This window comes from Heterocephalus glaber, unplaced genomic scaffold (assembly GCF_053883595.1).
Source record: "Heterocephalus glaber isolate CG9 unplaced genomic scaffold, H.glaber_assembly_v1.0 deba00001761, whole genome shotgun sequence".
In the NCBI taxonomy this organism is placed as follows: Eukaryota; Metazoa; Chordata; class Mammalia; order Rodentia; family Bathyergidae; genus Heterocephalus; species Heterocephalus glaber.
Genome location: NW_028258458.1, coordinates 978,729 through 997,763, shown reverse-complemented (window position 1 = coordinate 997,763; position 19,035 = coordinate 978,729). Strand labels below are relative to the sequence as shown.

The window sequence follows — 19,035 nt, the reverse complement described above, 5'->3', positions numbered from 1 at the left end:
TTGCCAAACTGTCTCTCCATCATTTCAGACCCCGTGATTACACTGTCAGCTGCCTTGTCACACTGTTGCCCTGACGGTTAATGTCGCCCCAGCCAGCCCCCTCTGCCTTCTTCCTGTTCAGGGGACTGACTCGCTCTGGCTCCCACCTGCCCCACTGTGGCTCCTGGGCCTCCAGAGCCTCAGCTGTGGACAGCAGGACAGGGTGCCCCGAGGCCAGGGGACCCAAAAGCAGGCAGGGGGGCGGGGTGTGGCCAGTGGCACGTGGGGTGCTCGCGGCCTGCCCAGGCAGGATGGCCTGGGACAGAGGCTTCTTTGTCTGTGCTTGGGAAGCAGCTGGTGGCAGGGAGCTGGGACACATGGCTGAGTCTGGCCTGGGTGGAGGCTGGGAACAAGGGATCAGGCTGGATGGGAAGGGCAGGGAGGAGAGAGAAGACAGCTCCCGGGGGTCCCAGTCCATCCCCTTCAGGGAAAGCTCAGGTGGGGAAACTGAGGCTTAGGGTCACTCTCCTGGACCCCACAGCCAGGAAAGAACATGGGTGAACCTGAACACAAGCCCCAGAGCAAGAGACCTTCCTGCTACGGTTTAAATGTGTCCCCCTAAAGTTTGTGTGTCAGAAACGTAATCCTTGAATCCATATGTTATTTACGTCTAAGTTGGGCGTTCATCCCAGCCCTTCGGAGGATGAGACAGAAGGATAAGACAGTGTCCGTCTCACTGCAAGTTCCAGGCCAGCCGGGATACATAGTGAGACCCTATTTCAAACAAAAAGCAAAACAAAAATAATCTTTGGTAGTGGGGCCTTTGGGGGTGACTAGGGTTAGGTAAAGCCACAACAGTGGGGCCCCATGATGATACTAATGGCTTTTGGTTTTGAGGTTAAGTTTACCCAAGCTAGATTTTAACTCTTGGACTCAAAGGATCCTCCTGCTTCAGCATCCTGAGTAGCCACAATCTTGGACTTCCCAGCCCTCAGAGTCCTGAGCTAATTAAACTTCTACTCTTTATAAAGAGACCTGGTCTGTGGCATTCAGTTATAGCAACTGAAAATGAACCGAGACCCTGCCCCTATGCTCTGAGGCCACCCCCTGCCCAACACACCCCTCAGCCCCTGGGCAGGGGCGCATAAGAGGGTCCTGAATCTGTCAGGTCCACACACATGGATTCTTCCTGAAGAAGAATGAACACAGGCACCGTTGCTCAGGAGTTCAGAGATTCCCTAGTGTGTGTGAGGCCCTGGGATTTGAGCCTTAACACTGCAAAAAATAATTTTTAAAAATCTGTTTAAAAATAAATTTAGCTGGGGATGTACCTTAGCACTGCAGTGCCTGCCTGGCAAGCATGAGGCCCTGAGTTTGATTCCTAGTACCACCCCCCCAAAAAATTTTAGCTGAGTGTGGTGGCACAGACCTGTAATCCCAGCATTCAGGAGGCTGAGTCAGGATGATCATCACACCTTCAAGGCCAGCCTGGGCTACATAGCGAGACCTTGACTCAAGAAACAAAAAACAAAAGACCAAAACAAAACGAAGTTACCCTGCCTTTTGTTGTGGTAACTCAAAGCTGACTGACCCAGGTGGCAGAGGCCGGAAGCCCCAAGCCAGAAGAAAGCTCTGCCGGCTAGAGAGAGAGAAAGAGAACAGAGAATGGTCGGGGTGACTGCTCCTGAGCCACAGAGCTGGGTCCAGCACTCAGACAGCTGCACACACTTCCAGAAGGCCGAAGGTGGGCTTGGAGGCCCAGGAGGGGGGGGGGATGAGGAGGAGCAGGAGGAGGAGGCAGGGGAGCAGGAGACTTTTGCATCTGTAACCACCAGAAAGCAAAGGACAATCTTGCTGCCCTTTGGAACCCTGCAGCTGGGGCCTGAAGGAGGAGTGCTCACAGCCACTGGATGACTGAAAAGGAAATGGCCAGAGCGGGTGTCAGAGGAGGTCCCCAAAGAGGAGCGGGGACCACCACTCACCCTACCCACAGGGCACCTTGGCAGCCTGAGGCACTGCTGCCCCAACACAAACAGGTACAGGAATAAAGGCTGGGGCCTGGCATGGTGCCGAGGTCAGGGGCTGAGGCGCCCCTGGCTGCTCACCCACGGCTCCGGAGGAGCCGGGTGTGACCTCAGGTGTGCACCAGGCTCTCAGGATGGACCCAGCCTCCAGCCACCAACAGCCCAGAGCATGGCGGGGTCTCCCTGTGCGGTGTCTGTCTCGGTACTAAGCGGCCTTTTCCCATGTTCCGTTATTTGACGTTTTCACGTCTGGGCCCCTGCTGACCCCGATAGATGGCCTGGCCCAGGGGTGGCCAGTTCCTAGAGGTGGCCAAGGGCTCCCCAAAGCTCACATCCTGGGGAACCATCGGTTTGGGGGTTGTGTGTGTGGGGGGGACTAGGACTGAACCCAGGGCCTTTGCACTGAGCTACACCCTCAGCCTCCCCCATCTCTCTTCTTTTACTTTGAGACAGGGTCTTGCTAAGTCGCTGAATTCCCCAGACTGTTCTCGAACCTGTGATCCTCCTGCCTCAGTCTCCGAGTGCTGGAATTACAGACACACACACGCCACACCTGTCTCGCTGAAGACTTTTAGGCTGGGGGTGACTTGGGAGGCTCTGCAGAGATTGAGCCATAGGGCTGGGCAGGGTTTTGTCCTTCCAGGAGGGACCCCAGGACCCAGCCCTGTGGTCCGAACCCGCTTACCTGGAGCCCTGGTACTGTCACAGATTCTCTTGCTTCTCAGCCTCCTCTTGCAGCTCTAGCCCCGTCCCAAACCTAGAGGATGTCATTAGTTAAGTCAGCATTTATTAAGCGCCTACTGTGTGCCCAGCGCTTTATCACACCGAGTCCCCCGTAATCCTAAGGGGACAGTGTAACTCTCAGGGTCAGCTGAGAAGACTGAGGCCTACGGAGGACGTTGGCTAAGCGCAAACTGTCTAACCCAGAAGCCCTCGGCAGACACACCGGTCACTCAGGGACTAGTCGTTGAGTCAGTGAATGAATGAATCCAGCGTGGCTTTGAGGAAGGCGTGGTAATTGCCCCAGGGGGGAGCTGAGCGGGATACAGATTGAGAGGGTCGCAAGTGCGCTGACGACCTGAGGGCGGCAGGAGCTATGAAGGGTTCCAGGCCAGGAGCCTCACAAGTCTAAATTTAAAACCTAGTTTAAATATAAGACCTAGTTGTCCAGAAGGGTGGAATTCACACGTCAGCCACAAGGGGACGCTGGAGCCCACACAGAGATGGTCTCGGGCAGCCGCTGGCCCCGCGTGGCTGTTGAGCGGGTAAACACGGCCCCTTCCAAGACGTAAGCGTGAAATACGCACCTTTCATCTCAGAAAAAGAATGTATCAAGCCTCACGAATGCTTCAGAAACATTAATGACACACTGAAGTAACGCTATTCGGGGCACAGAGGGATAAATCATGATATATTATTAAAATTTCACCTGTTTCTTCTTACGTTTTCAAATATGGCATTTTAGGGCCGGGGATTTAGCTCAGTGGCACCGTTCCTGCCTCGCAAGCGTAAGGTCGTGAGTTCAATCCCCAGTACAGAAAAAAAAAAAAAAGACACCTAAAAGAGCTAAGATTGCAGCCGGGCGTGGTGATTGTCACCTGTGATCCCAGGTACTCTGGGAGGCTAAGGCAGGAGGATTCCAAATTGGAGACCAGCTTGGGCAATTTAGTGAGATGCCCTAAATAAAAAAGTAGGGCTGGGGATTTAGCTCAGTGGTTCTGGCGCCTGCCTCACAAGTGCAAGGTCCCAAGTTCGATCCCCAGTACCAAAAAAACCACAAAAAAATCTCTAAATAAAAAAATTAAAAAAATTTAAAAAATAAAAATAGGCTACAGATGTAGCTCAGTGCTACCACCCAGTACCAGAAAGAAAGAAGGAAGAAAAGAAAGAAAGAGAGAGAGAGAGAAAGAAGCCAGGCTTTTGTTTCTGTTACACATCCCTAATTTACAGAGAGGAGTTGCTATCTTAAACAGTCATAAGGGGGCAAGCTATTCTCTTTTCCTCCTCCTTTTGTGGGCTTCATCCTTCAAGTTGATATCTGCAGTATTTTTTCTACTGTGTTGCTCTTGTTCACTGAATGAAGGCAGAAGTATCTAAATATGTGCACCAGGGAGGGGAGGCTGGTAGGCTGGGGACACAGCTGAGCAGCTGAGCACTTGCTTAGCAGGTGCCGGGCCCACGCTTCCATCCCAATACTGCAAAACTACAAAATAAACAGAACAAAACCAAGAAAGGTCATTGTTTTACAAATGTGGAGTTGGACTGAATACAGTTTTTTATTCAAGGTGCTTTATACAAACTGCTCAGCTCACCTACTAAAGCTATAATTCCCTTTTTCCCTCCAGTGTTGGGAATAGAACCCAGGGCCTCATGCATGCTATGCAAGCCCTCTACCACTGAGCTACACACCCAGCCTTTGATTCTGTTTTAAAATTTGTTTAATAGGGGCTGGGGATTTAGCTCAGTGGTTCTCGCACCTGCCTCGAAAGTGCAAGGTCCTGAGTTTGATCCCAGGTACCAAAAAAAAAAAAATTACATAAAATTTGTTTAATATTCTTCTATTCTGTGGATGAACCTTTATTTATTTATTTGTTTGTTTGTTTGTTTGTTTATTTATTTTTGAGACAGGATCTTTTTATGTAGTCCAGGCTGGCCTTAAACTCACTAAGTAGCCCAGGCTGGCCTCAAATTCAGAGAGATTCTTCTGCCTCAGCCTCCCGATTGCTGGGATCACAGGTGTGCACCACCGTGCCTGGGCCTCAGGACTACATTTCTTCTCTACCTCCCCACACAACCTGCCAGAACTATAATCACCTACACTTTACTTAGGAGCAAACTTTGAAGCTCAGAGAGGCTGAGTAATTTGCCCAAAGTTGCTCAGCTCCTAAAGAACAAAGCTGGGATTTTAACTCTGTCCCAGGACTCCACAGTCCTTGCCTGTGAGCACCCTGCAAATCTGCTCTTTGGGGGCCATTCTGGAGCTCTGAGGAGTGTGGTTGGGGGAGTCTATTTATTTATTTTTGTTTGTTTGTTAGGTTGGTTGGTCGGTGTTTTGATTTTTTGAGACAGGGTTTCGCTATGTAGCTCAGGCTGGCCTTGAACTCATGGTGAGCCTCCTGCCACAGCCTCCCAAGTGCTGGGATTATTCACACAAGAGCACCATATGTCCTAGCAGGGCTCCTCCATGCCCTAAGATGGGTCCATAGATACACTGTACCCGTCTCATTAACACTGTAGCACCATATTTTGCATATCAGGCTACATCAAGATAACCAAGCATTACATGTCTGAACGCTGTCTTGTACAGTCGGTCATTTCCGGGTCTCTAATAATCTGGTGGCTAGATGGGCGTCACAAAGGATGGTCCGGGTGGAAGAAGGGTTGGAGCTCACCCCATTGGCCGCCTCTCCCAATGCAGCCCGTGCTTGGCCCAGCTCTGCCCTCTGCCCTGGTCACCTCACACCGAAGCTTGGGCTCTGAGGCGGCTTCTCTCCCCTGTCCTCTGGCCCCAGCTGGCCTGACCTTGACATCTGTCCTTCTGCCACAGGGAGACAGCCCAGCGCCTGTTCCCATCCTCGCCACACAGAGCCCCTTCTGATGGCCTGGTGGGTTAGCACTGGCAAACAGCATTGTATGCCTGGCATACCCAGGCGGGGCTGGCACAGAGCCGGGGCCGAGAGCCCCCGAGGGTTCTGGGTGCTGTCCCCTCTGCTCTGCACTCCAGCAGGCTGCCTTTGCTGGGGACACACGGGGCCTGGGACCCCAGTGCCCTATCTAGTGCCTGGCAAGCAACTCCCCCTGCCAAGCTGTGCTCTCACCAAACCAGCCCATCTTTTGAGGGCTTCCTAGGGATCCTTCACCTTGCAGGTCTGCTCTGTGTGTGTGTGTGTGTGTGTGTGTGTGTGTGTGTGTGTGTGTGTGTGTGTTTTGAGACACAGTCTCACTATGCAGTTCAGGCTGGCGTTGAGCTCACCATGCAGCCCAGGCTGATCTTGAACTCATGACAATCCTCCTGCCTCAGCCTTCTTGATCCTGGCACTACAGGCATGAGCCAACACAGCCACTTCCTTTTTTCCTTCTTTCTCTTCTTCCCCTTCTCCCTCCCCCTCCTCCTCTACCTCTCTCTCCCCCTCCCTCTCTTTCTCCTCCATTTTTTCTAAAGCCTCACTGAGGCTGGAACCCAGGGCCTCATGCATGCTAGGCAAGTGCTCTGCAACTGAGTTACACCCCTAGTCCTTTTTATTTTACTTATGTTTTCAGTACTTGCGATTGAACCCATGGCCCTTGCACGAAGGTACATAGTGAATTCGAGCCCAGACCCTGCCTCAAACATAAATAAATAAATAAATTTTTAAAAGAAATGTTTATTTTGGTTTTTTTTTTTTTGGTACCGGGGATCGAACTTGGGTCCTTGAGCTTGCACAGCAGGTGGTGGGACCACTGAGCTAAATCCCCAGCCCAGAAATGTTTCTTTTGAAGCTGGGCATGGTGGTGCATTCCCGACTCAATGCTGTTCTTTGCTCTCCCTCTGCAGCGCAATCCTCTCTGACCCCCACTCCCTGTCCGAGCCCAGGTGGAGATGGGGAACACCTCCGGCCCCCACCAGGCCCCTCCCCCACAGCACCCCAACCACAGGCCTGTTTCCACCCTTTGCTCCCCGCCCCCTCGATGCCCTTCTCTGAGCCAACTTCACATTCACCTGGAAGATCCTACAGTGGGGCTGGCAGGTCTCCCGGGTAAGGGCACAGAGCTGGGTTCCAGTCTGGGTGTCGGTGGAGGGTCTGCTGCCGGGCCCAGCAGGGAGCCCTAGGCACACGCAGGGCGCCCCTGGCTCTGTCCCTTGGCCCAGTCAGGCTGGTAAGGGGAGGCTCCGGAGCCAGGTAGGGCAGGAGGGACAGCAAGGTGGAAGGGACCACGGTTGCTGTTCATCTGCTTGACACTCACCTCATGCCAGTGATGCCAGGCACAGGCAAGGGATAGATCTGGCTCCTGGCTAGTCCTGCATAGGACAAATAGCAGAAACCAGAGCATGGGGTGGCCAGGGCTGAGGGCAGAAGGAAAGTGAGGGCCTTTGGAGACCCAGGTGAGGCCCCTAGTCCTGCAGGGAAATCAGGAAGGACTTCCTGGAGGAGGTAAGTTCACAATAGTGCATGCAGCTGGGTGTGGTGGTGCATGCCTGTCTTTCCAGAACTTGGGAGGCTGAGGCAGGAGGATCCCTTCGAGTTTGAGGCCAGCCTGGGGTGCATAGTGACATCTTGTGTCAAATAAAATAAAATAAAATAAAAAAATAACAAACCAAAAACGGTAGGTAAAATAAACTTTAATATGACATGGTTTCTCTCATATGAGAAACCCAAAGTATAAACAAATTAAAGAGCAGATTAAAGACAGATAATAGGAAACAGGGAGATAGTTTTTTTGCAAAAGTGAAGAGGACCAAGAGGTGAAGGGAGAGGAACCATGCTATGTCATGCACCAAATCCACATGAGGAATGTGAAGATAATAAAAAAAAATAAAAATCATAAGCAGGGCCAAAGCACATGGCACAGCTCCGAGACACCTAAGCTGCTGCTCCGAGCACACCTTGACATACTTTTGGCACTTGGACTCCACTTCTTTTTTAGTTACTTAAGTTTAATTTCTTGTTGAGACACTATGTAGCCCAGCCTGGCCTTGAGCCCAGCGATCCTCCTGCCTCAGCCTCCCGAGTGCTGGGATCACAGGTGCGCACCACCCCGCCCGGCTAGGACCCTGTTTCTCGAAGATGACACAGTTTGTAGTACACTGGGCTGGGATGGACAGAAATTTACACTCTATCACCACAAACAACTCCTCACGCGAGCACCTCCCGTGAAGTTTCTTGCCACGCAGCCTTTTCTATGGGACACAGTCCAAAACGGGTGGCTGTGGTGACCTTCCGGATCACTTACCCCTGACAGGCTTAAGGTGTCACCTCACTGCCCTGGTCCCCGCCTGTTTCCGGCCCTGAGTCACCTGCACCACACACGTTGTTCTGTTTTTAATTTTTTTTAAAACTCAGGACCTTGCACTTGCAAGGCAGGTGTGGCGCCACTGAGCTAAATCCCCAGCCCTAGTTTTTAAATTTTTATTAGTTCATGTTTGCAGTACATAATGATTGCATTCATTGTGCAAATTTAGTACATGTACTTAACACACTTTAATTATTTTTACTTCCCCTCTCCCCTTCCCTACACACATTGAGTTCTGCAAAATGAAAGAGAAGAATCTGAGCAATATGCCAAAGGTAGGCCAAGCTGAACACAGCAGTACATACCCCGTGCTCTGGGAGGCTGAGGCAGGAGGACTGCAAATTCCAGCCCAGCTTGGCAATTTAGTGACTCAGAGACGCTGTCTCAGAATAAAAAAATTTTTAAAAGGAGCTGAGGATGTAGCTCAGTGCAAAGGCCCTGAGTTCAATCACCATTACTGAAGAAAAAAGAAAAAGAAAAAAAGCTTAACTGCTTACTCCAGAAACTTGAGAAACCCCAGTGCTCTCTTCACAAACTGCCTCCTCAAGGCAAGGACCCTAAAAGCCAGGAGACCTTAAATCTGAAGCTGAGCCCCTAACCCTGCAATTGCAGGTGTCCCTGAGTCCCTCTCTGACATCCCTCCAGCTAACCACTTCTGGAGGACGCCAGGGGCCTGCACGGCCTCCCACCGGAAGTCCGGGCTGCCCATCGGAAAGTCCTGGGAGGCGAGTTTAGACCTGTCTCCTCTAGACAGTGCTCCTGCCTAGTAAATTACCAAGCCTGACTCCAGGTGCCCTCATCCACGGGAACTGGCCCAGCGCCCCAGCCAGCATCTTTATGGGGACAGAGACAAGCAGGTCGGCTGATTTTGTCCCAGCTCAACTGATAGCTTCCCACCCCTGGCCTCGGTCAGACACCAACTCACCACCCCCACCCCCCATCAGGGCATTCCACCTCCCTTGGCCATCTCTCTGCCTGTGCAAAGTACAGCATTAAAGAGACCACATGCATCCACAGGAGAGCAGGAACAGTGGCAGCTGAGGTCTCGCCCAGCTCCTCCACCCCAACTTCTTTGTGCCTTCCTTTCCTGCGCTGTCAAAGAGGGGTGAGAGTTCCCACCTCCCCAGGCTGCTGAGTTCATTTAAAATAGCCTGGCACCGAAGTTCCCTGGGACAGGCAGGAGGTTAAGGGCTGCCCTTGGTTCAATAGAGCATCAGTGAATGCTGTTTTCCTTCTCTGGTTTCACGCCTCATCCCCCCACACACAAGCACGCACGCACGCACGCACGCACGCACGCAGCGGCCCCAGGCCAGTTTGGAACCCTAAGTCAAGTTTTAATTTTCTGGTACTGGGGATTGAACCCAGGGAACAGTGAGCTACATCCCCAGTCCTTCCTTTATTTTTTATTGTGAAACAAGTTCTCACTAAGTTGCCCAAACTGGCCTTGAACTCATCATCCTCCTGCCCCAGGCTCCCAGAGTGCTAGGATTACAGGGGTGGGCCACCGTGCCCTGCTTCACGCTGTGCTTCTGGAACATGCTTTTTCCTGCCTAAGTCTAGACACCTCCAAGCCAGCGCAGCATCTTCCCTCCTCCTGTGTGACCCCATTCCCCCTCTCCGGGACCCACCGGGCTACCGAAACGCCCATCATGCTAGGCCCACCTGCCCGTGACACCACCCACCTGTCTCTTGCAAAGCAGTTCCATGGCTCTTGTTCTCGCCATGAACCTGCATGGTTACTCATCGAATTGCAAATCAGAGTGACACTGGCCCAATAAAAACCGGACCAGGGCAGCCTGTGACTCCAGGAGGTCTGGGCTCCGCATGCTGCCCCCTGGGCCCCAGTGCACCATCCCTGGCTTCTGTTTTAACTCAGGTCTTCCTTCCGACACACCTGACCCCTCTTAGGAATCCACCTCGGTCTCTCCTAGGTAGCCCTCTCCCCTCCCCAGCAACCACTAGCCACACCACCCTGGTTTCCCAAGGCACCTTGTGACGAGCTTGGGCTCACTGGTCCCAGAAAAAAGGCCCCTCTATTAAAATATGCACCAGAACCCTGGGACAGGGGACAAAAAGTTGATGAGAAGGAACTGTATTTTTTATAGTACACGCATGCCCATGTTTATAGCAACCCAGCTCATAATAGTGAAATCTTGGAAGTGCCCTTATGGCCATCAATAGACAAACTGATTATGAAAATGTGGTATTTACACACAATGGAGTCCTACTCTGCCATAAAGATAAACTTGAGTCGTTTGTAGGAAAATGGAGGCAACTTGAGACCATGCGTTAAGTGAAATAAATTAGGCACACAGGCGTGATATGGTGTCTCTTAAATGAGAAGCCCAGAGTAAAAATTAAGGAGCAAAACAAGATTGTAAGAAACTGAGAGGCAGACTTTGTGGAGATGGGGTGTTACCACATGGTTGCTCCAACACACAGATTCCCAGATCTCATGTTCGACAAGCAAAGAACTGCAAAGCGTGAGCTCAGTGCTGAAAGCAGACCAGCTGCTTCTACGGAGGAAATGGTGCCCGATTACAGAAAAGGCGAGCAGCACGCTGTGTAGACAAGATTCAGGCTCAAAATGAGGAGAGGATGAGGCGGAGTCTGAGCTAAATCCCTGGCCCTCCCACCCGAGTTTTAAGACTCTTCACCTTCATCCAGTAATGTTTTAAGTGGACCTAGCTATTTTCAATAACTGGGGGGTTTTGTTTTGTTTTGTTTTTTGTTTTTTGTGGAAGGCCAACAAGAGCCAGGGAAAAGAAAAAAATTAAAGTAACGTAAAATTGATATGAGCTCAAAAAGCTTTAACAAAGCACCTTTAGGTACATTAATCAGTTTAAACAAGAAGCAAACATACAAATAATTACTTTTAGATTAGAGTGCCGTTTTTTTTTGGTACCCAGGATCAAACTCGGGTCCTCGAGCTTGCAAGGCAGGTGTGGCGCCACTGAGTTAAATCCTCAGCTTTTCTTTCCTTTTTTATCCCAGTAGGGTAAAACTTTATCATATAAAATTCTCTCACAGCAAAAATATATCTCCATACTTATAACTTCATATTTTCTTCTCTATCCTACTTACTGGTTCCTTTCTATAGCAAACCTACATTTTTTTTTTTTGAGACAGGGTCTCACTATATAGTTCAGGTTGACCTTAAATTCACTAATGTAGCTCAGGTTGGCCTGTAACTCTCACCAATCCTCCTGCCTCAGCCTCCCGAGTGCTGGGATTACAGGTGTGCACCATCACACTGGATAGTAACCCTAATTTTAAGATGTCCCTTGTACATTTTTTTTTCCTTTGGTCCCTTTAACTTTTCCTTCTCCTTGGTATGAGAGCTATCTTTGCAGTGCTCTGACAATCTGTCCCAGCGGACTATATGGGGCAATGTCTCAGGAAGAATTCCTTCTCCTTGCCTTTGTTTCCTTAGGCCTAGAAGTTTCATTCCCATTTGTAGTTGGTCCCTGTGACTGAATTTCCCTTTATTCTTAATCCACCCCCCAGCAGAAGTTCCTGCAGACCCTGAGAGCTGCTTCCTGTACACTCAACCCCCCTGCAATGGCGGTTTCTCATGCAGCCTGAATCGCCCCTCTGGACATTAACTCCTCCCACACGCTATCATTTGTCCATCTCTGGATATTTCCCTTGTGGGAGCATGAAACCACAGATCTCTTCACACTTGCTTTGTGTCTAGGACACATCTCAGTCACATACTTGACCTCTGAAACGCACCCTACAAGAGTCCAGTTTCTCTGCCGTGCCTTATGCATGGGTGACTGCCTTATTCTCCCTGGTTTTGCTGCCTTCAGAACAACAGTGTTGGGTGTTCTATGGCTCCTACAAGGAGACAGAACATCTGGGCAGAGCAGGCCACCCAAAAGTGGGGCAAACAGATCTCCCTCTGCACCAGGACCCCACCCAGGGAAAGAAATCTGCACAAGCCCCCAACTGTGAAGAATGCGTTCACTTGTCCAGCCCCAAGGCAAAGCCTGATTTCCCAATCTTGCAAGAGTGAGGTGCCAGCCCAGAAGAACAGACTAACACCCCCAGAGTGGCCACAAAGTGCAATGCAACCCTAATGGCAGTTCCTTTTGGAGGACTGGGGGTTACAGCCTGTTCCATGGGTTTTTAAGAGCAAATGATTAGGGACCTGGGATGTAGCTCAGTGGCTTTGTGCCCACCTGGCAAGTGCAAGGGGCAGAATTTGATTCCCAGTACCAAAAAAAAAAGCGCAAATGATTACACTACAGGGGATAGTAGCTTCTTAATTATCCAGTTTTTCCAGAGTTAGCATAATGAATTCCATATTTAATTGACTATTTGCCCTCCCCCCTTTGTTTAGAGACTCTCTCAAATGCACAGTGTCGATCACATCCTCAGGCTAAAAGTCTTTATCCTGAAAATAGACCACTTTTTTGCTTCTTACACCAAGGTCCCCTCTGGAGTGTTACTATGCAGCCACTAAAAAGAACAAGGTAATCAGAAATACCCAACTTTTGAGTAGTTTAAAAACCACTGATGCTGGGGCTGGTGGTGCACACCTTTAATCCCAGCACTCTGGGAAGCTGAAACAGGAGGATCACCACAAATTTGAGGCCAGCCTGGGTTATCCAGGTGAGTTCAAGACCAGCCTGGAATACATAGCCAGTCCTTGTCTCAAAAAATCAAAACAAGGGCCAGGGATTTAGCTCAGTGGTTCCGCCACCTGCTTGGAAAGCATAAGGTTCTGAGTTTGATCCCTGGTACCAAAAAAAAAAAAAGAAAAAAAAGAAAGAAAGAAAGAAACAAACAAACAAAACCATTGACTTGGACATATAAAATAAGAGAACTAAGGGCCAGAGATTTAGCTCAGTGGTTCTGCCGCCTGCCTCGCAAGCACAAGGTCCTGAGTTTGATCCCCCGTACCAAAAAAAAAAAGAAAGAACTGAATGACACGTGAATTACAACTTTAAAATCATTACCAAAAAATAAAAATGAAAATACTCACTTCCCATTTCTTCTTGCTTTGCTCTTGTATAAGAAGAAACTTCTTCATGATTTCAAAGAACTTCTAGCGATATCTAGTTAAAATACAAGATTCAACTGAGTCTAATGACATAAGCCTGTGTCTTAGTAACTTTTCTCATTGCTGAGGCAAAATATCCAACACCCCAAATTAAAGGAGGAAAGGTCTACTGTAGTTCACAGTATGTACAGGTTTCAGTCCATAGTTGGCTGGCTCCAAGACAGGGTGGCATCGAGGAGGAGAAACAGTTCATGGCAGAGCAGGCAGGCAGAAGGCACCAAAGCTGCAAAGCACCAAGCACTAAAACAGCAGAAGCATCAGCAAGCCTTCCTGTCCCTTTATGCCACCCACGCTGCACACCTTTTGATTGGTGCCCCCCATACCTGAGGTGGGGCACACTTAATCCCACCATCACACACCCTAGATCCAGCCATCTCTGAAAAGCCCCACCTATGAGCACATAAGACTTTGGGTGACTTCTGGATACAAGCCATAACAGCCTATAATCCCAGAATTCTGGGAGGCAGAAGCAGAAGGATCACTGCAAGTTCGAGGCCAACCTGAACTATATAGTGAGATCCTCTCTCTCAAAAAAAAAGTTTAGGACCCAGGATTTAGCTCAGTGGCACCACACCTGCATGGAAAGTGCAAGGTCCTGAGTGTGATTCCCGGTACTGCAAAAAAAAAAAAAAAAAAAGTTTAAAGTTTTATGAATATATACAAACAGGGTGCCAGAAAATGTGCAAAGAAAAAAGCACACATGTGTACATACCAAATAGTTTCTCTAGTGTGAGAAACTGAAAGTGTAAATAAGGACTAAAAGGTATAATAGATAATGTGAAATAGGAAGAAAAGGGGCAAAGGGGAGGGGGAAGTGGGAGGGCTAGGGGAAAGGAAAGAAGGGAATGGAATTAATATGAGAAAATGAAAAAATGGAAACAAAGTCTTTGTAAATAGGGAGGGGTGGAGGGGTTGAAGGGAGGGCAGGGAAAGGGGGAAAGAATAAGAACCAGAACCAAGAGAGACTATGTAAAGATGCAAATTTCCAATGATGATTGTCATCATATTGTATACCTAAAATGTACCAATAAAATTAATTTAAAAAAAAATAATTAGAACACCGCCTGCTGCGCAAGTGCAAGGGCCTGAGTTTGATCCCTGGTACCAAAAAAATTTTAAAACTTTAAAAAAAAATGAAAGAAGGGCCAGGGATTTAGTTCAGTGGCACTGTGCCTGCCTCACAAGCTCAAGATCCTGAATTGATCCCCAGTACCGCAAAAAAATAAATAAATAAAATAAAAAAAGAAAAAGATACAGAAAATGGGACCAGGGATTTAGCTCAGTGGCACCATGCCTGCCTTGCAAGCACAAGGTCCTTCCTGAGTTTGATGCCCAGTCCTGAAAAATGAAAGAAAAATAAATGAATAAAAAGAAAGTAAATCTTGTTGCATATTTGTGTGTGTGTGTGTGTGTGTGTGTGTGTGTGTGTGTGTGTGTGTGCTGGTTGTTGAACCCAGGGCCTCTGCACTTAGCTACATACCCAGCCCTTTTTCAATTTGTTTAAATTTTGAGACAGGGTCTTGCTAAGTTGCTAAATTGACCAGGCTAAGCCTGAACTTTCAACCTTCCTGCCTCAGCCACCCAGGGCCAGGATGACAGATGTGCATCACCATACTGGGTTTGCAGCTTTTGAATTTTATATGCTGACTCTTCCAAAGGAAAAACATTTGACTGCAAATTGGAGATTATCATGTCCTATTTTTAGATTTTATTTATTTTTGAGATGGGGTCTCACTTTGTTTCCCAGGGTGGTCTCGACTTCCTGGGCTCAAATGATTCTCCTGCTTCAGCCCAAGTAGTTGAGATTACAGGTGTGTGCCACTGCACCCAATTTATTCTCTTTTTATTTTTCCACCTATGGTACTGGACATTGAATCCATGGGCAGTTTACCACTGAACTAGTACTTTTTATTTTGTATTTTGAGACAAGTGACTAATATTTTTTATTTTGTATTTTGGCTACATGACCCAAGCTGAGCTTGAACTTGTGGTCCTCCTGCCTCAGTCTCCTGAATGGCAGGGATTAGGGGCTGGGGATTTAGCTCAGTGGTTTTGCCGCCTGCTGCGCAAGCGCAAGGACCCGAGTTCAATCCCTGGTACCAAAAAAAAAAAAAAAAGAAAAGAGTGAGTAGCCAGTGCCTAAAACTACCACTGGAAAAAAGAATGAAATTGAATGGCAGGGATCATGGGTGTGTACAACCACACCCGGCTAAGTAGGATTTTTTTTTTTTTTTTGTACTGGGGATTGAACTCAGGACTTGGAGCTTGCCAGGCAGGTGCTGTGCCACTGAGCTAAATCCCTGGCTAAAATGGGAATTTTAAGTGTGGCTGCAGCTCCAGGGAGACCTCTCCTTCGTGGAGTAGGGCATCACCTTGAGCAGACCCAGGCGTGGGAGGTGGTGTGGCATGAGCCAACCTTCCCACCCACACGTGCTGGGTGCCAGAGCCCGGAGAGCTGAGCTGCGGCCAGGAAGGAGACAGAGGAGGCCTCGGGCCAGGCCTGGAGGAGGCCGTGGGGGAGGCCATGGAGCTGCTCAGCCCGGAGGGCGTTGGGGAGGCAGAAGCTGGACAAGGAAGAGACAGAGGGGACAAGAGAGGGTCCAGCCCTGGCCCCGCTGGGGGGAGTCTGAGCTGAGGGTGTCCACACTCCGGGGTCCCCAGACACACACACGGAGACAGACAGACAGACAGACAGACACAGAGATACAAACAGAGACAGACACACAGGCCCACACACATAGCCAAGACAGATGCAAGACAGACAGACACACAGAAATAGAGACAAAGACACACACACAGGCACACACAGACAGAGAGACGGACCCAATTAGACACACACTGACAATCAGACACAGAGAGATACGCACTCACAGAAAGACACACATACAGAGAGACACAGATACAGAGACAAACATGCATTCTTAGAGACAGACACACCCCCAACACACACAGACACACACAAAGACACACAACACACCCCAAAACACAGACACAGACCAGACACACACACAGAGGCAGAAGAGGACACGGGGCTCAGAGAGGTTGTGTGGACACCCAAAATCACACAGCACAGATGCAGGCCCAACTCTCTCCTTTTTTTTTTTTTGAGCAAAAGGCTAGTTTAGGCTCCACTGGGGTGCAAATGGGCTGAGATCAAAAAAGATGTCAGCAACTGGCTGGAGAAGAAGGAAAGTTTTATAGGGCTTGGGGAGGGGTGCTGCCTTAAGGAATCTGGGTGGAATGCTGTGGTCAGGGATTCCAGGATGGTCAGGGCAGGTGTCCAGATAACATTGGACTTCTCTGCACTGGGGAGATTGCGCATCGTACCCTCAATTTTCATTATGGCCATCTGTGCTGAGGACAGCATGGACCTTTAGTGGTTTTCTGTTGTTTGTTGAGGACAGCATGTTTGCTGAGAAGGTCTCAGGTCAGGCATGAGAGTCCCCAGTACGTGGACTCCAGGGCTCCCCAGGCAGCTAGGGGAAAAGGGTGGGGATGCAGGAAGGAGGCTCAGCCCAGGGGGTGGGGCCAAAGTCCTGATTGGAGGAAATCAAGGTATGGGTGAGAGGGGTTCAGCTCTGTTGTTGAGTAGGCCCAGTAGGTTGAGGCTGATGAGGACAGTGGTACCTACGCTTGGGCCTGGGGCTCAATGGGGAGGTGGGCTGGGTACTGGGCTGGGAGCTGAACCTAGGGCTGGGCCTGGGGCTTTGCCCAGGGCTGGGTCTACGGCTGGGCCAAGATGACAGCCTACTGCTGGACCTCCTGGGAGTCGAAGGGCAGGGCCCATTCCTGGCTTGGTGGTTTCCACATTCACGCATCAGCCCATTCACTGTGTTCGGGAGAAAACAGCTGGCAAGGCTCGGTTCCCCCCCAACTCTCAGACGGGAAGAGCATGGCTTCAGGCAGCCCTTGCATGTGTGAGGTCCTGGGTTCCAATCAGTTTTAGAAGTCCAGGTCCTTGCGTGGTCAGAGGTTGCCAGGGAGAAAGGGTGAGGCAGAAGGGCCTGGGAGGAGGAGCGCTGCTCACAGCAGGGTGGCCAGAAAGCAGCCTGGCTCTCCTAAGTGGATCTCTGTCTTCCGGGCAGAGTCCCCCGCCCCAGAGCAGGAATGTGGCTTGGGCTTTGCCAGCGAGGTCTGTCACCCAAAGTGGAGACAGTAGCCACCAACAGCTGGCGGGCAGAGGGGCTGGACCCCGTGGGCAGGGCCAGTGAGGCGGGGACATCCACATGGACTCCCTGGACTTCAGCCCTTGCCCCATGGGGTCATGAGCGAGACCCCAAGACCACCAGAGATGCCAGGGCCCCAAGGAGTGGACAATGGGGCCTCAAGGTGCTGATTAGAAAATGAATCCCCAGGGAAAGGCTGGCTGTCATAGGTAGCAAGTCATCACAAACTTGGTGACTGAAAATACCAATTAAAAAAAAGAAAAGAAAACACCAACTGGCAGCCAGGTGTGGTGGTGCACGCCTGTCATCCCAGCACTCTGGGAGGCTGAAGCAGGAGGATCCCAAGTTCAAGCCCAGCCTGGACAACAGTGACTTAGTGAGACCTTTTCTCAAAATAAAAAAATTAAAAGAGAAGCATATTATGGTCTGGGGTGGGAACATTTATGTGGTCTTGGGGTGTCTTTAAGACGGGGGATGGAAGATGTCCATTCCTAGCCTCTGTCAGTTAGGTTAGAGCTCAAACTGCAGGGGCCTGTCTGAGGGTTAGAGAGCTGCTGTCTGCTTAACAACACTGCTTCTTAGAATGGAAATCAGTGGGATTCCTGAATTTACAGCATCTGAGGAAAAGCACAAGTTCAATTGACAGGTGAAAAGCACGGGCCAGGGCCAGGGATTTAGCTCAGTGGTTTTGCCCTCTGCTACGCAAGCGCAAGGACCCCAGTTCGATCCCCGGTACCAAAAAAAAAAAAAGAAAAGCACGGGCCAAATTTAGTTTTATTGCATTTTTGAGACACTTGAGTTTTTTGGGGGTTTTTTTTTTTTTGCGAATTATTTTTAATGCGCTACCTGGAACCCTGGGTATTTTGTGTCCTGAAACTGCAGTTTTTCTTTTCCTTTTTTCTTTTTTTAGGGTGTGGGGGTTAAGACAGGGTCTTGTTACATAGTCCACCCTGGCCTTGAACTCACTATGCAGGCCAGGCTGGCCTCGAACTCACTGAGAGCCTCCTGCCTCAGCCTCCCTAGTGCTGGAATGTCAACCAACCGTGCGCCCCCACACGCGGCGATCCCCACTCGTGCTCACCCGCAGGAAGAGCCCAGCTTCCTGCAGGGGGCCTCGCGACTGCCCCCGGGACTAGTCGGAAGCCCCACTTCCTTCTACGGGCGATTGTCTGGCCTGGGATCGGCCTCTGTGACCGAGTCTGGCCCTCGGTCAAACCGAGACTGACGCTGTCACCCGCCCAGGCCACTCACCTGACTTTATCTCCCCATCTCTGCCGCCCAGGCCTCGACCCCGCAGCCTCTGCTGGAAGCCTCGCCCCTCCCGTCCTGCGGCTGCCCCTGCTTCCCTGGCCGGGCCTAACGCTCAAGAAGGCCCCCAGATTTGGGAGGTTGAGCCGCGGAGGGGGTCCAGGCCTTCTTTGTAAAGCCTAGCACTGCGCCCCGGGGTGTGAGCACACGCACGGGCCAGGCCTTGGCGATCAGAGGAGGGGTGGGGAGGTGCCCTGGAAACCGCCGGGAGCGCTCAACTGGGCTCAAAGCGGAGGCGCAGACTGAGACTCGCGCCTATGGCCCGGCCACTAGCGCCGGGGGGGCGGGACCTGAGGTCAGGGGACAGGGATGGGTGGACCCCGGGGCGGGGTCGGAGGGCGGGCGCGGGGCTAGGAGTGGGAATTGGGGAGTGGTCTGGGGCGGGGATATGGGGGGCTGGAGGTGGAGCTGGGGGCGGGGTCTGGAGGGGTCAAGGGAACCCAATTGGATGCAAGACTAGGGGGCGGGGCCTGGAGTCGCGGGAGTTTCATTGGATGCA

General features: G+C 50.5%; 1 protein-coding gene across 1 annotated transcript in view; it reads right to left on the bottom strand.

Annotated features, from left to right (window-relative positions):
• The window catches only part of Fbn3 (fibrillin 3), an 82,179-nt gene extending 63,428 nt beyond the window's left edge, over window positions 1-18,751 (bottom strand). The window contains exons 1-4 of the mRNA XM_087201774.1: window positions 18,480-18,751; window positions 12,985-13,057; window positions 2,689-2,760; window positions 1,409-1,486 (exon numbers count right to left, since the gene is read on the bottom strand). Coding sequence (XP_087057900.1) covers window positions 1,409-1,423 — 15 coding nt within the window. The 5' untranslated portion in view covers window positions 1,424-1,486; window positions 2,689-2,760; window positions 12,985-13,057; window positions 18,480-18,751. The remainder of the gene's footprint in view (window positions 1-1,408; window positions 1,487-2,688; window positions 2,761-12,984; window positions 13,058-18,479) is intronic.
• Window positions 18,752-19,035: the final 284 nt, after the last annotated feature.